At 41.9% G+C, this 13193-nt stretch overlaps 1 protein-coding gene across 4 annotated transcripts in view; it reads left to right on the forward strand.

Annotated features, from left to right (window-relative positions):
• Positions 1-13193, forward strand: part of KREMEN1 (kringle containing transmembrane protein 1) — a 93756-nt gene that overhangs the window by 45335 nt on the left and 35228 nt on the right. For 3 of the 4 annotated variants that reach the window (XM_016938895.4, XM_016938896.4, XM_024352891.3), the window contains exons 4-5: positions 2772-2896; positions 6993-7146. The exons of the other annotated variant lie outside the window; for it this stretch is intronic. In XM_016938895.4, coding sequence (XP_016794384.1) covers positions 2772-2896; positions 6993-7146 — 279 coding nt within the window. The remainder of the gene's footprint in view (positions 1-2771; positions 2897-6992; positions 7147-13193) is intronic. 4 annotated transcript variants of the gene reach the window in all.

The raw sequence follows: 13193 nt of genomic DNA on the forward strand, positions 1-13193 counted from the left end.
CTCATATAAGGGCAGTGATTCCATCATGGGGGCTCAGCCATCATAACCTCATCTAAACCTAATTACCTCCCAAAGGCCTCACCTCCAAATACCTTCATATTGGGAATTCAGGCTTCAATATATTAATTTTAGGGAGTAATATGGGGAAAAAACCTTTTCCCATACATTCATACACTTCTCTTCTAACACCAGATATAGGGATTTGTCTCAAACCAGCCAATTCTCCAAGTTTCCAGACACCACCTGGGGGTCCTACAATTAAGTTATGGCACTACCTAACTCAGTCCCACAAGACTGCCCCCCACTTCAGATGCCAATTACAAGGAGTGGGTCCCAACTTGGCTACAAATTGGGGGTTCCCACAACCCTCTCCTCTGGTTTGCTAATTTGCTATAACAGCTCACAGAACTCAGGGAAACACACTTACCAGTTTATTATAAAGGATATAGGTGTGGCTAAGCATGGTGGCTCACACCTGTAATCCCAGCACTTTGGGAGGCTGAGGCAGGAGGATTGCTTGAGCCTAGGAGTTCAAGACCAGCCTGAGCAACATAGTGAGACCCCATCTCAATTCAATAATTAAAAAAATAAAATTAAAAGGCTATAGGTGAACTGCAGATGAAGAGATATATAGGGTGAGGTCAGGAAGGATCCTGTACACAGGAGCTTCTGTTCTTGTGGAGTTTGCCATACCTGGCACAGATATTTATTCACCAACCCAGAAGCTCTCCAAATGGCATCTTTTAGGAATTTTAACGATGGCTTCATTACATAGGCATGATTGATTATTAACTCAATTTCTAGACTCTCTCCTCTCCCTGGAGGATGTGGGGGTGTGGGACTGAAAGTTCCAAGCTTTTAGTCATGGCTTCATCTTTCTTGTGACCAGCCTCCATCCTGAAGCTATCCAGGAGCCTACCAAGAGTTGCCTCATTAGAACAAAAGATGCTCTGGTCACCCAGAAAATTCCCAGAGAGTTGCTCTGTGCCAGGGCAGAGACCAAGTGTCACGGGGGTATGCAAACATTGAGTGCATAGCAGAATCATTGAGGTCCATCTTTGAAAGCTGTCTACCAGAGTTGGTACATATATTTAGCTTTCTTTGTTCTCAGCTACAGCTTTTTCTACTAGACCAAACCATCTGATGTGTGGCTGTGAAACACTAATATGCTCAGTGTGGTGGGCTGAAGAATGGCCCTCCAAAGATGTTCATGATATAATCCCTAGAATCTGTGAATATGTTACCTTAGATGGCATAGGAGATTTTGCAGATATGATGAAAGATTTTGTGATAGATTATCCAGGTGAGACCAATGTAATCACAGGGTCCTTAGAGAGGCAGGAGGATCTGAGTCAGAGAAGACGATGTGACAGTGGAAACAGAGGGAGGAAGGAGAGGTGATGAAGGAAACGGAGGAAGGAGAGGTGCTGACGGAAACAGGGAGGAAGGAGAGGTGATGAAGGAAACAGGGAGGAAGGAGAGGTGATGAAGGAAACAGGGAGGAAGGAGAGGTGATGAAGGAAACAGAGGGAGGAGGGAGAGGTGATGGAAACAGGGAGGAAGGAGAGGTGATGAAGGAAACGGAGAAGGGAGAGGTGATGAAGGAAACAGGGAGGAGGGAGAGGTGATGAAGGAAACGGGGAGGAGGGAGAGGTGATAAAGGAAACGGGGAGGAGGGAGAGATGATGGAAACAGAGGGAGGAAGGAGAGGTGATGAAGGAAACGGAGGAGGGAGAGATGATAAAGGAAACAGGAGGGAGAGTTGATGATGGAAACAGGGAGGAAGGAGAGATGATAATGGAAACAGGGAGGAGGGAGAGGTGATGATGGAAACAGGGAGGAGGGAGAGGTGATAAAGGAAACGGAGGAGGGAGAGGTGACGATGGAAACAGGGAGGAGGGAGAGTTGATGATGGAAACAGGGAGAAAGGAGAAGTGATGAAGGAAATGGAGGAAGGAGAGGTGCTGACGGAAGCAGAAGAAGGAGAGGTGCTGACGGAAGCAGAGGAAGGAGAGGTGCTAACAGAAACAGAGGGAGGAGGGAGAGGTGCTGACGGAAACAGAGGGTGAAATGGTGCGGCTGCAAGCCAAGGCATATGGGCAGCTGCTAGGAGGTTGAAAAGGCAAGGAATGGATTCTCCCCTTGAGCCTCTAGGAGGAACTTGGCTCCACTAACACCTTGAGTTTAGACCCATAAGCCCCACTTAGTACTCCTGACCTCCAGAACTGAAAGATAATAAATTTATGTTATTTAAAGCCACTAGGTTTGTGGTAATTTGTCCCAGCAGCAATAAGGAACTAATATATTCACCAAAAGTCCTTGAGGAAACCCACTTGTGGAATCTTTGAAGGAATTAGGAGCTTAAATAGAAGGTATAGGATAATGGGCTTTTGAGAGGGCTTTTCCTGCCCTCTGGTAACTCTGAAACATAATTTACATTATTGGAGTCTTTCTGTTTTTAGGAAATTGTTCCTAGTTTTCTTCAATACTAAATCCTATCAATATTAAACAGTTTTTTTTTAAAAAAAAAAACGTATTCAGTTAGTTAAAGGTAGACCTAGTCTCACATACTCTTCAAAATAAAACAAAAACATGGTTTTTAGCAGAGGACACTAAAGCTTCCATTTTCAAAGCTGGTTGCTTGTTGTTTATTTGTACCTCAGGAGTGGAAATACTGGCTGAGATGAAAGTACCTGGCACAAATCGCTTTTCCTTCTTGGTGTTTCACAGCCAGATGTTGCGAAATTCTTTTGTTTTTCTTTTTTCTTTAGTGCCTGGAAACCTTGGCTGCTACAAGGATCATGGAAACCCACCTCCTCTAACTGGCACCAGTAAAACGTCCAACAAACTCACCATACAAACTTGCATCAGTTTTTGTCGGAGTCAGAGGTTCAAGGTGATGACTCTGTGGCTATGTAACTATAGAAAAATATAAAGATGTAAATGCATTTTGCTGAGATAACTTAAAAATAAATGCTAAGTAAAATAAGCCAGACACAAAAGGCCACATATTGTATGATTCCACTTACATGAATTGTCTAGAATAGGCAAATCCATAGGGATAGAAAGCAGGTTAGTGGTTGCCAGAGGGTGGGAAGCGGGAGGAATTGGTACTAACTGCTAATCAACACAGAGTTTCTTTTCTGGGTTATGAATGTTCTGGAATTAGATGGCAGTGACCGCACAACACAGTGACTATACCAATAACCACTGAAATATACACTGAAACAGTGAATGTTATGTTATGTGAATTACATTTCAGTTTTTAAAAAACCTAAAATAACTAAACTTCTAGAAAAATAAACAGAAAATCCTAAAATATTGGGTTAGACAAAGATTTATAAATTGGACACAAAAACAAATCATTTTAAAAAGTTGGTAAATTGAACTTATCAATATTAAAATATTATCTTCAAAAAATAGAGTTAAGAATATGAAAGGCAGACCACAGACTAGGAGAAAGTAGTTGTTAAATATATATCTGATAAAGGACTTGTATACAGAATATATAAAGAACACTTACAGCTCAACAATATGACAACTTGATTTTAAAAATCAGCAAAAAATTTGAAGAGACATTTTATCCCCCAAAAATACATAGATGGCCAATAAACACATGAAAAGATGCTCAGCATCACCAGTTGTCAGGGAAATACAAATTAAAACCACAATGAGATACCACTGCACACCACTTCAGGATGTCTGAAGTTAATACTGAAAATACTAAGAATTGATAAGGATGTGGAGCAACTGAACTCTCATAGACTGCTAGTAGGAATGTAAAACGCTACAGCTTCTTTGAAGAAAGATCTTAAAGTTTCTTTCAAAGTTAAATATGCACATACCTTAAAACTCAGCAATATCACGCCTGGATAGTTACCCAAGATAAATGAAAACCTGTGTTCACATCAAGACTTATACATGAATGTTCATAGCAGCATTATTCATAATAGCTCCAAACTGTAAATAATCTAAACGTCCATTAACTGATGAATGGAGAAACAAAGTACAGTATATCCATACTGTGGAATACCACTCAGCAATAAAAAGAAGAGACATATTAAGACCTACTGGCTGGGCGCGGTGGCTCATGCCTATAATCCCAGCACTTTGGAAGGCCAAGGTGGGTGGATCATGAGGTCAGGAGTTGGAGACCAGCCTGACCAACACGGTGAAACCCCGTCTCTACTAAAAATACAAAAATTAGCCGGGCATGGTGGTGCATGCCTGTAATCCCAGCTACTCAGGAGGCTGAGGCGGGAGAATTGCTTGAACACAGGAGGCGGAGATTGCTGTAGTGAGCCGAGATCGCACCACTGCACTCCAGCCTGGGCAATAGGGCGAGACTCTGTCTCAAAAAAAAAAAAAAAAAAAAAAAAAAAGACATACTGTTATACACAACGTGGATGAATCTCCAAAACAGTAGGCTAGTTGAAAGAACTTAAACACAAGACTACATACTGAACTCAAAATGTATCCCAAATCTAACTGTAAAATGTAAAATTATAAAACTTCTAGAAGACGATATAAGAGAAAATCTTCATGACTTGAGTTTAGGCAAAAAGTTCTTACATGAGGCACCAAAAGGATGACCCATGATGAGAAAAAATTGGTACGTTTTAATTTGGACTTCATAAAAATGTAAAGATCTTGCTCTGTGAAAGATATTTTTAACAGGATGAAAAGACAAGCTATAGCCTGGGAGAAAATATTTGCAAATCACATATGTGACAAAGGACTTGTCTCCATAATGTGTAAAATTAAAAAAAAAAAAAAAGCCAAACAACTCAATAGTTAAAAAAACCGAACAAAGCAATTTAAAAATGGGCAAAAGACCTGAACAGAAGATACACAGATGGCAAATAAGCACATGAAAAGAAGCCAAAGAAGATATACAGATGACAAATAAGCACATGAAAAGATAGTCATCTGGGCGTGGTGGCTCAAGCCTGTAATCCCAGCACTTTGGGAGGCCAAGGCAGGAGGATCACTTGAGGTCAGGAGTTCGAGACCAGCCTGGCCAACATGGCAAAACCCTGTCTCTACTAAAAATACAAAAATTAGCTGGGCGTGGTAGCACACCTGTAGTCCCAGTTACTCGGGAAGCTGAGACAGGACAATTGCTTGCACCTGGGAGGTGGAGGGTGCAGTGAGCCAACATCATACCACTGTACTCCAACCTGGATGACAGAGTGAGACTCTATCTGAAAAACAAAAGAAAACAAAGAAAGAAAAAGAAGAAGATATAGTCGACATCATTAGCCATTAAGGTAATGCCAATTAAAACTATAATGAGATATCACTACATACCTATTAAAATGGCTAAAATAAAATATACTGAAAATAACAAGTGCTGACAAGGATACAGAGCAACTGGGACTTTCATATATTGTTGGTGCAGATCTAAAATGGTAGTCATTCTGGAAAAAGTTTGGCACTTTTTTATGAAGTTAAATATACATCTATCATATGACCTAGTAATTCCATTCCTAATTATTACCCTAGAGACATGAAAACTTATATTCACATAAAAATCAGTACACAAATGCTTATAGCAGTTCTATTCATAATTATGAATAACTAGAAATAGCCCAACAGATAAACAAGCTGTGGCCGGGCGCGGTGGCTCACGCCTGTAATCCCAGCACTTTGGGAGGCCGAGGCGGGCGGATCACGAGGTCAGGAGATCGAGACCATCCTGGCTAACATGGTGAAACCCCGTCTCTACTAAAAATACAAAAAATTAGCCGGGCGTGGTAGCGGGCGCCTGTAGTCCCAGCTACTCGGGAGGCTGAGGCAGGAGAATGGCGTGAACCCGGGAGGCGGAGCTTGCAGTGAGCCGAGATCGCGCCACTGCACTCCAGCCTGGGCGACAGAGCGAGACTCCGTCTCAAAAAAAAAAAAAAAAAAAACAAGCTGTGATACATCCATACAATGAACTCTGCTCAGCAATAAGAAGGAGTAAACTATTGATACAAACACCAATTTGGATGACTCTCAAAGACATTATGCTGACTGAAAGAAGCCAGTCTCAAAAAGATTACATACTGTATGATTCTATTTATGTGACATTTTCAAAAAGACAAAACTACAGTAAGGGAAAATGGGTCAGTGGTTGCCAGGGATTCTGGGGGAGGGGGCCTATAAAGCAATAGTGCAAAGAAAATTATTGGGGTAATGGAGCTGTTCTGAATCCTGATTGTACTGGTGGTTGCACAAATCTTTTTTTTTTTTTTCTTTGAGACAGAGTCTCACTGTGTTGCCCAGGCTGCAGTGCAGTGATGCAGTCTCGGCTCACTGCAACATCCACCTCCAGGGTTCAAGCAAATCTCCTGCCTCAGCCTCCCAAGCAGTTGGGATTACAGGTGCCCACGACCACACCTGGCTAATATTTGTATTTTTAATAGAGACGGGGTTTCACTTTGTTGGCCAGACTGGTCTCTAACTCCTGATCTCAAGTGATCCACCTGCCTCGGCCTCCCAAAGTGCTGGGATTACAGACGTAAGCCACCATGCCCGGCTGTGGTTACACGAATCTATACAAGTGTTAAAATTTATAGAACTATATGCCAAAATACTATATAGCAATGTAAAAACAAAATTGTAAAATGGGGCCTATAATGTGTTTGCTTTGAGGGTTAGCTATAAAGCACTCACTACCTGGCACATAGTAAACAGTCAATAAAATGTTTAGCTGTTACTCACATTTGAAGTTTATGAGATTTTCTCCCCCTTAAAACTTACTGAAGTGCAGTAGAAACACAAACATTAAAAAGTGATGCTCGCCGACAGGGAAACACATTGGTGGTTGCGTACTTATTGTTCAGCTTGAAATTAAGTGTTGCAAGAGTGGAAGAAGGGGGAGGTCCCAGGGGAAGGGACCCTGGGAAGTTGAGGCTGATTGCTTGCTGGAAGCCCACCCTGCCAGGCTCCTTCAGGCCATCTGACATCCCTGATGATGCTTACCGTGTGCTGCTTCTCTGTTGTGGCAGTTTGCTGGGATGGAGTCAGGCTATGCTTGCTTCTGTGGAAACAATCCTGATTACTGGAAGTACGGGGAGGCAGCCAGTACCGAATGCAACAGCGTCTGCTTCGGGGATCACACCCAACCCTGTGGTGGCGATGGCAGGATCATCCTCTTTGATAGTGAGTATGCCCTGTGCCCATCACTGCCCAAGGCACAGGAACCCTTGGACCAGAGCAACAAGCCTGCCCAACCTCCCTCCCTTCTATGTATTCATTCATTCAGTTGGCAATAGACAATACTTGTGACTAGACCCTGGGAATACAGCACAGTGCATGAAGACTCAGCCCCTGCCTTCTGGAAGAGAGAACAGACACTTAAAAAGGGATTAGCTACAGTCACGCCAAACGGTTTGAAGCAATGTGGCCTATTGTGTGATGCTTAGACAACCCAGAAATGATAACCTTTCCAATTTTACATAGACACTAATATAACAATCCAGTATCAGCTTTATTATACTCTTGCTTTAATATAATTTCCAAACCCTTTTGACTTTTTTTTTTTTTTTTTTTAGGCATTTGGGATTTATATATTATTGTGATAGACCTGAGGAGACAGTGTAGCTCTAAGTTGTTTTTTCAGGCCTGGCATTGGGTTTGCCCTGACCCACCTCCTCTCTAAACTGCCGCATTTGTGAGATACTGGCCAGGGGCAGAGTGTGTTCAGAATGGGAGTGGATCCAGGGCCTTGACCTCACCAACATCATGTTCTAACCACTGAGCCAGCTGATTCCTCATCATAATCCACCAGCATCCTCTCAGTGGCAGTGAAACTTTATGATAATTACAGCGCTGTGCAGCACCAGATTTAAAGATAGTGGAGGCAAACAAACAAAAAAAAGGCTCGAGATTACCAAGAAATATTGTAGTGTCTGTGGTGTCTTTGGCCTTTAGGCTAGAGGAGGTGCGCTACTGGCATCTCTACCAGGCAGCATGGCTAGTTTTGAGCAAAAATGACATATGGTTTATTAGTTTCCTAGGACTGCCATAACAGATTATCACCAACTGGGTGGCTTAAAACAACAAACATTCATTCTCTGACAGTTCTGGAGGCTAGAAATCCAAAATCGAGGTGTCAGCAGGGCTGTGCTCTCTCCAAAGTCTCCAGGGAAGCCCTCCTCACTTCTGGTGGTTGTGGGCGATCCTTGGCATTTGTTGGCTGCACCACTCCAGTCTCTGCCTTCTCTTTCACATGGCCATCTTCCCTCTGCGTGTGTCTGTGTGTCTATGTCTCTGTGTGTCTCCTTAAAAGGAACCAGTCATTGGATTTAGGGCCCACCTTAATTTAGTACAGCCTCATCTTAACTCGGTTACATAACATTCACAGGTACCAGGTGTTAGGACTTGAACATATCTTTCTAGGGGACACAATTCAGCCACTATGTATATGGTGACTATAAAACCCAGCCAAGGTTTATAACTGAGCCTTTTACATGTTATAGCTTAGATATTGTCTAAAGTGTGTTTGTATTTGGGGTGGGAAGACAGGATTAGTGAACAGAACTTACAGTCAATTGGTTTTTTTAGCTAAGTGTGCCCATTGGAGACTGCCAGTTGATTCCTATACATCCTGTTATGTCCAGACCAATGCTTAGTTTGATACCTTTGTTTTGGCTAAAGACTGAACTTTGGCTAATGATTAACGAATCTTGCTAATGCTTAGTTGGCAAATAACTACTCACTGCACATCTATTTAACCTTTTGTTCTAGAGTTCATTATTATAAGATTCTCTGCCTTAACACTGTAACTCAGGAGAGTAAGTTTTCTGAACTTGCAGAATGCCTGGTATATTCTTAAGTGAAAAAACAAAGGAAATGTTTCTTGAGTACCTAGTATGCATGAAGGCCTTATCTAAATTATCACATTCGGTTCTCTTGGCACCCTTCTGAAGTAGGGGTTATTGTGATTACTCTCATTTCACACAAGAGAGCCACATGACATGGACAGGATAAATAACTTGCTGGGATTCATACTGCTAAGAAACCACTAGAGAGGTGCTAGAGAGGAAAGAGGAGTAGTGTGAGGGTTTACTACCTGTTTTTTGACTTTAAATAGAATGCAGTGTCAATTAAAAAATGGAAAATGAGTGTCCACAGATATATGGAGAAATTGGAACCCTCATACATTGCTGGTGGGAATGTAAAATGGTGCAGCTGCTTTGGAAAACAATCTGGCCAGCCTGGCCAACATGGTGAAACCCCATCTCTACTAAAAATACAAAAATTAGCTGGTTGTGGTGGCACACGTGCCTGTAATCCCAGCTACTCGGGAGGCTGAGGCACGAGAATCACTTGAACCCAGGAGGTGGAGGTTGCAGTGAGCTGAGATAGCGCTCTGCCTGGCGACAGAGCGAGACTCCATCTCAAAAAAAAAAGTAAACAGTCTGGCATTTCCTCAAAACGTGAACAGAGAGTAACTGTATGACCCAGCAATTCCATTCTTAGGTATATACCTGAGAGAACTAAAACATGTTTCCACAAAAAACATACATACCAATGTTCCTAGCAACATTATTCATAATAGCCAAAAAGCGGCAGCAAACCAAATGTCTATCAGCTGATGAATGGATAAACAAAGTGGATATCCATATGATGGAATATTATTCAACCATAAAAATAAATAAAGTACTGAGGCATGCTACAACATGGATTAACCTCGAAACCATTATTCTAAATGAAAGAACCAGATGCAAAGGGCTACATATTTTATGATCTCATTTATATGAAATGTCCAGAATAGGCAAAGCCACACAAATGGAAGCCAGATTCCGGGTTGCCAAGGGCTGGGGGAAGGGGAAGAATATGGAGTGACTGCTTAATAGGTACGGATTTTCTTTTTAGGGTGATAAAAATGTTCTGGAATTAGGGATGATGATTGTATAACATTGTGGATATACTGAATACCACTGATTCATATATAGATAGTCCCCAACTTAGGACAGTCAACTTATGATTTTTCAACTTTACAGTAGGTTTATCAGGGTATTAAATGCATATTTCACTTTGATATTTTCAATTTACAATGGGTTTATCAGGACATAACCCCATTATAAGTCAAGGAGCATCTGTACTTTAAAATGGTGGATTTTAGATCAAGAAGAAATAGAATGTAGTTTTTATAAGACAGTCTTTGAATTAGCACATTTTTATTGGGCATCTGCTGTGTGGTAGATAAAAGTATGTTTTCTTTAGTATAGTGCCTTTACTGGAGGTGTCAAGCAGAAATAATCTGGATTAAATTGTAAATGCAGCACTATGGAAATAGTCTCTAAAGTGCACACCAAGTAGCATCTTTGGTACTACTAGGAAAGAGTACTGGCCCTCACATAAAGGTGCACTGAAGTGAATTAATTATAACAACAATTATTGCTATTTACTGAGTGCTTGTCATGTGCTAGACTTGATGCCAAGTGCTTTTGTATATTTTATGTTATTTAATCCTTGTAGCAATCCTGTTGATAAGAAAACTGTGGATCAAAAGATGAAGTAATTTGTCTATGCTAGTAAGTGCCAGAGCCAGGATTCAAACCCTGGTTTGCCACATTTGAAATTTTTCTATTTTCAGCAGCTAGAATCCCTTTTATTAACAATAGTAAAAATAGATCATAATAATGGATCCAGTTTTATGCTTTAAAGTTATATGAACAAAGTATGCCCAGTTCTGATTATTCCCACATTGGCCCCTTGTGCAGCTCTCCAGAAGCTGCCCTTTCTGGCTTGCATTTGCTCAAGGACTAAGAACGCTGGCATTCTGAGAGGCTGCTCACGCCATCCTCCAGAGGCCCAGATGCCTGTGGTCTACAGGACCCCTGACAGCAGCCAGTTCTGTAACTCACACCCCATTGCTCTGCTGAGAAAGGTACAAAATGCAGCACTGTATAAATAATCTCTAAAGGTGCATCTAGAGGCCGGCACAGGGGCGCACACCTGTAATTCTAGGCTGGAGGCTGAGGCAGGAGAATCGCTTCAACCCGGGAGGTGGAGGTTGCAGTGAGCCGAGATCACACCACTGTACTCCAGCCTGGGCGACAGAGTGAGACTCCATCTAAAAAAAAAAGTTCCATCTAGTAGAGAGTAAAATAGTTTGAACAGCTCAAGTACCGCCTCATGGAAATCCTTATGACTCATTGAACAAGGCTGAGCACTTTGGAAATGGTGACCACAGACTGTCCCATGATTTAGGAGGGTGAAGATGTCTCCCTAAAGATATTGGAGAAGTAAGATGGTGAGAAACAACCAGGTTACAGTCTGTCTCCCAGAACATGAGGCCCTGCTACCAGTGTGGCTCGCATGTGGGTCTCAGTCAGAGTGTCAGCGACGTCTTCCTGTCCTCTGCTGATTAGAGGAACACCCAGGCTCCTCTGCAGTAGAAGTACTCAGGCTGTGTTTGCTCTTTGGCAGAGAGACGACGGGGCTAGTGGGGGTGGAGGGTGAGGGGCAGCTGGCAGAAGCTGTCTGCTCAGTCATCACTGCCACATCAAGTAATTTGTCACAGACTCTCTGGCTGATTTTTCAGCAAGCTCTCATGGACTTGGAGAGGTCACAGAGGTGAGCTGTGTACTGTGGGCAAGCACAACACTGACGGGGGCTTCATAGCCTCTGCTACCCCTAGGGATTATAATTTATTGAATTAACAGAACCAAACAGAAGAACATGTAGGCCAGAGTCAACAGTGGGTTACAGGAACTACCCAGGCTAGCCTATTGGGACCCCCTTGGCTTCTAGGACCTGAAGGGAGGGGTCAGTCATCTGGATTGGACCTTATTTTGTAGCATTAGTTGAACATTTATCATTGACAGGACCCTGTGCTATTCACTTTACATGCGTTGTCTCCCTTAATTCTCACAGTACCGTGAAGCAGGTACTGTTATGCTTATTTTACAGATGAGAAAACTGAGGCTCATAAAAGTTCAGTAATCTGCCCAAGGTCCCACAGATAAAGATCCTGCCTTCATGGAACCTTTATTTTAGTGGGAAGGGAAGAGATTAATTGTGAAAGTGATTGGTCTAAGGATGGGTAGGATCTGGCTCCTGGGACTGTGTTAGCAATTGCATTTCATAGACTCTAAGATGCCTCAATTCTGAGGTGCAACATTATTTTATACACCATTAAGGGAAAAAAATATTTCCAGTTTAACAATGACATGCATTGACTAAAAGATACATCCCAGTTTAAAAGATTAAAGTGTATCCCTTAGAGTTGATGAAATATGGTACCAGCCTTCTTTCTTGGGTGCCAAGAAAGAGTAGAATCTTTCCATCCTGAGTGGAATCTGATTCATGGCTGGGACCCATTTGGCTGAGGTTTGTTTCCTGAGACACGCCCATTATCATTCCTGTCTAGAAGTGGAGCACTCAGCTGGGGTTCAGGGAAGCTGCCTGTCCTGACTAGTGCCTGAGGCTTCTTCCCAAAGAAATGGACTCAGCTAGTATCGAGGAGGAGCAGGAAGATTGAAGAGAATCACAGAAGGCAGGAGGACACCGGCCCCCTGCCATGGAGGGCTTGCCCAGGTCTATCCTGGGCCCTCCACTCACCCAGATTGTATATGTTGGGCTAATCTCTCCTTCAAAAAATAAGGTCTTGACTACTATATTTCAAGTTTCCTGTTGGATTATCACTGAATTTTAATAATCCATCATAAAGATCGTCTGTTCTCAAAACTGCTGAATTAAATATGCTGTCAGCACGGAATCCAAAGTTTTAGGTTTAAGGTCTGCCCTTGCTATTGAAAAATACCAGTTTCAGTTGGATACTTTATTCTTTTCAAATAATGGTAAAAATAGAATACCCAACATTTACTGAGCTTATACTGTGTGTCACATCTTACACAGAACACTTTATAAGCATTACTCCTGCTAATTCTCATGACCCCACGAGAGAGAAACTATTACCATTTTCATTTTATAGATGAATAAACTGAGATATACAGAGGTTTAGTAACCTGCTCAAATTCATAGTTAGTACATGGTGAAGTCAGGATTAGAACCCAGGAAGTCTTTCTGAAAAGCTTGATTTTTTCTTAAATTAGGTTCTAATTTTAGGTATAATGTACATACAGTAAAAATCACCCTTTCAGTTGTATACTTCAGTGGGATTTGACAAATATATAAGCGTGTCTGGCTTCTTTCACTTAGAATAATGCTTTTTTTTTTTTTGAGATGGAGTTTCG

Source organism: Pan troglodytes, chromosome 23 (genome assembly GCF_028858775.2).
Source record: "Pan troglodytes isolate AG18354 chromosome 23, NHGRI_mPanTro3-v2.0_pri, whole genome shotgun sequence".
NCBI classification, from domain to species: domain Eukaryota; kingdom Metazoa; phylum Chordata; class Mammalia; order Primates; family Hominidae; genus Pan; species Pan troglodytes.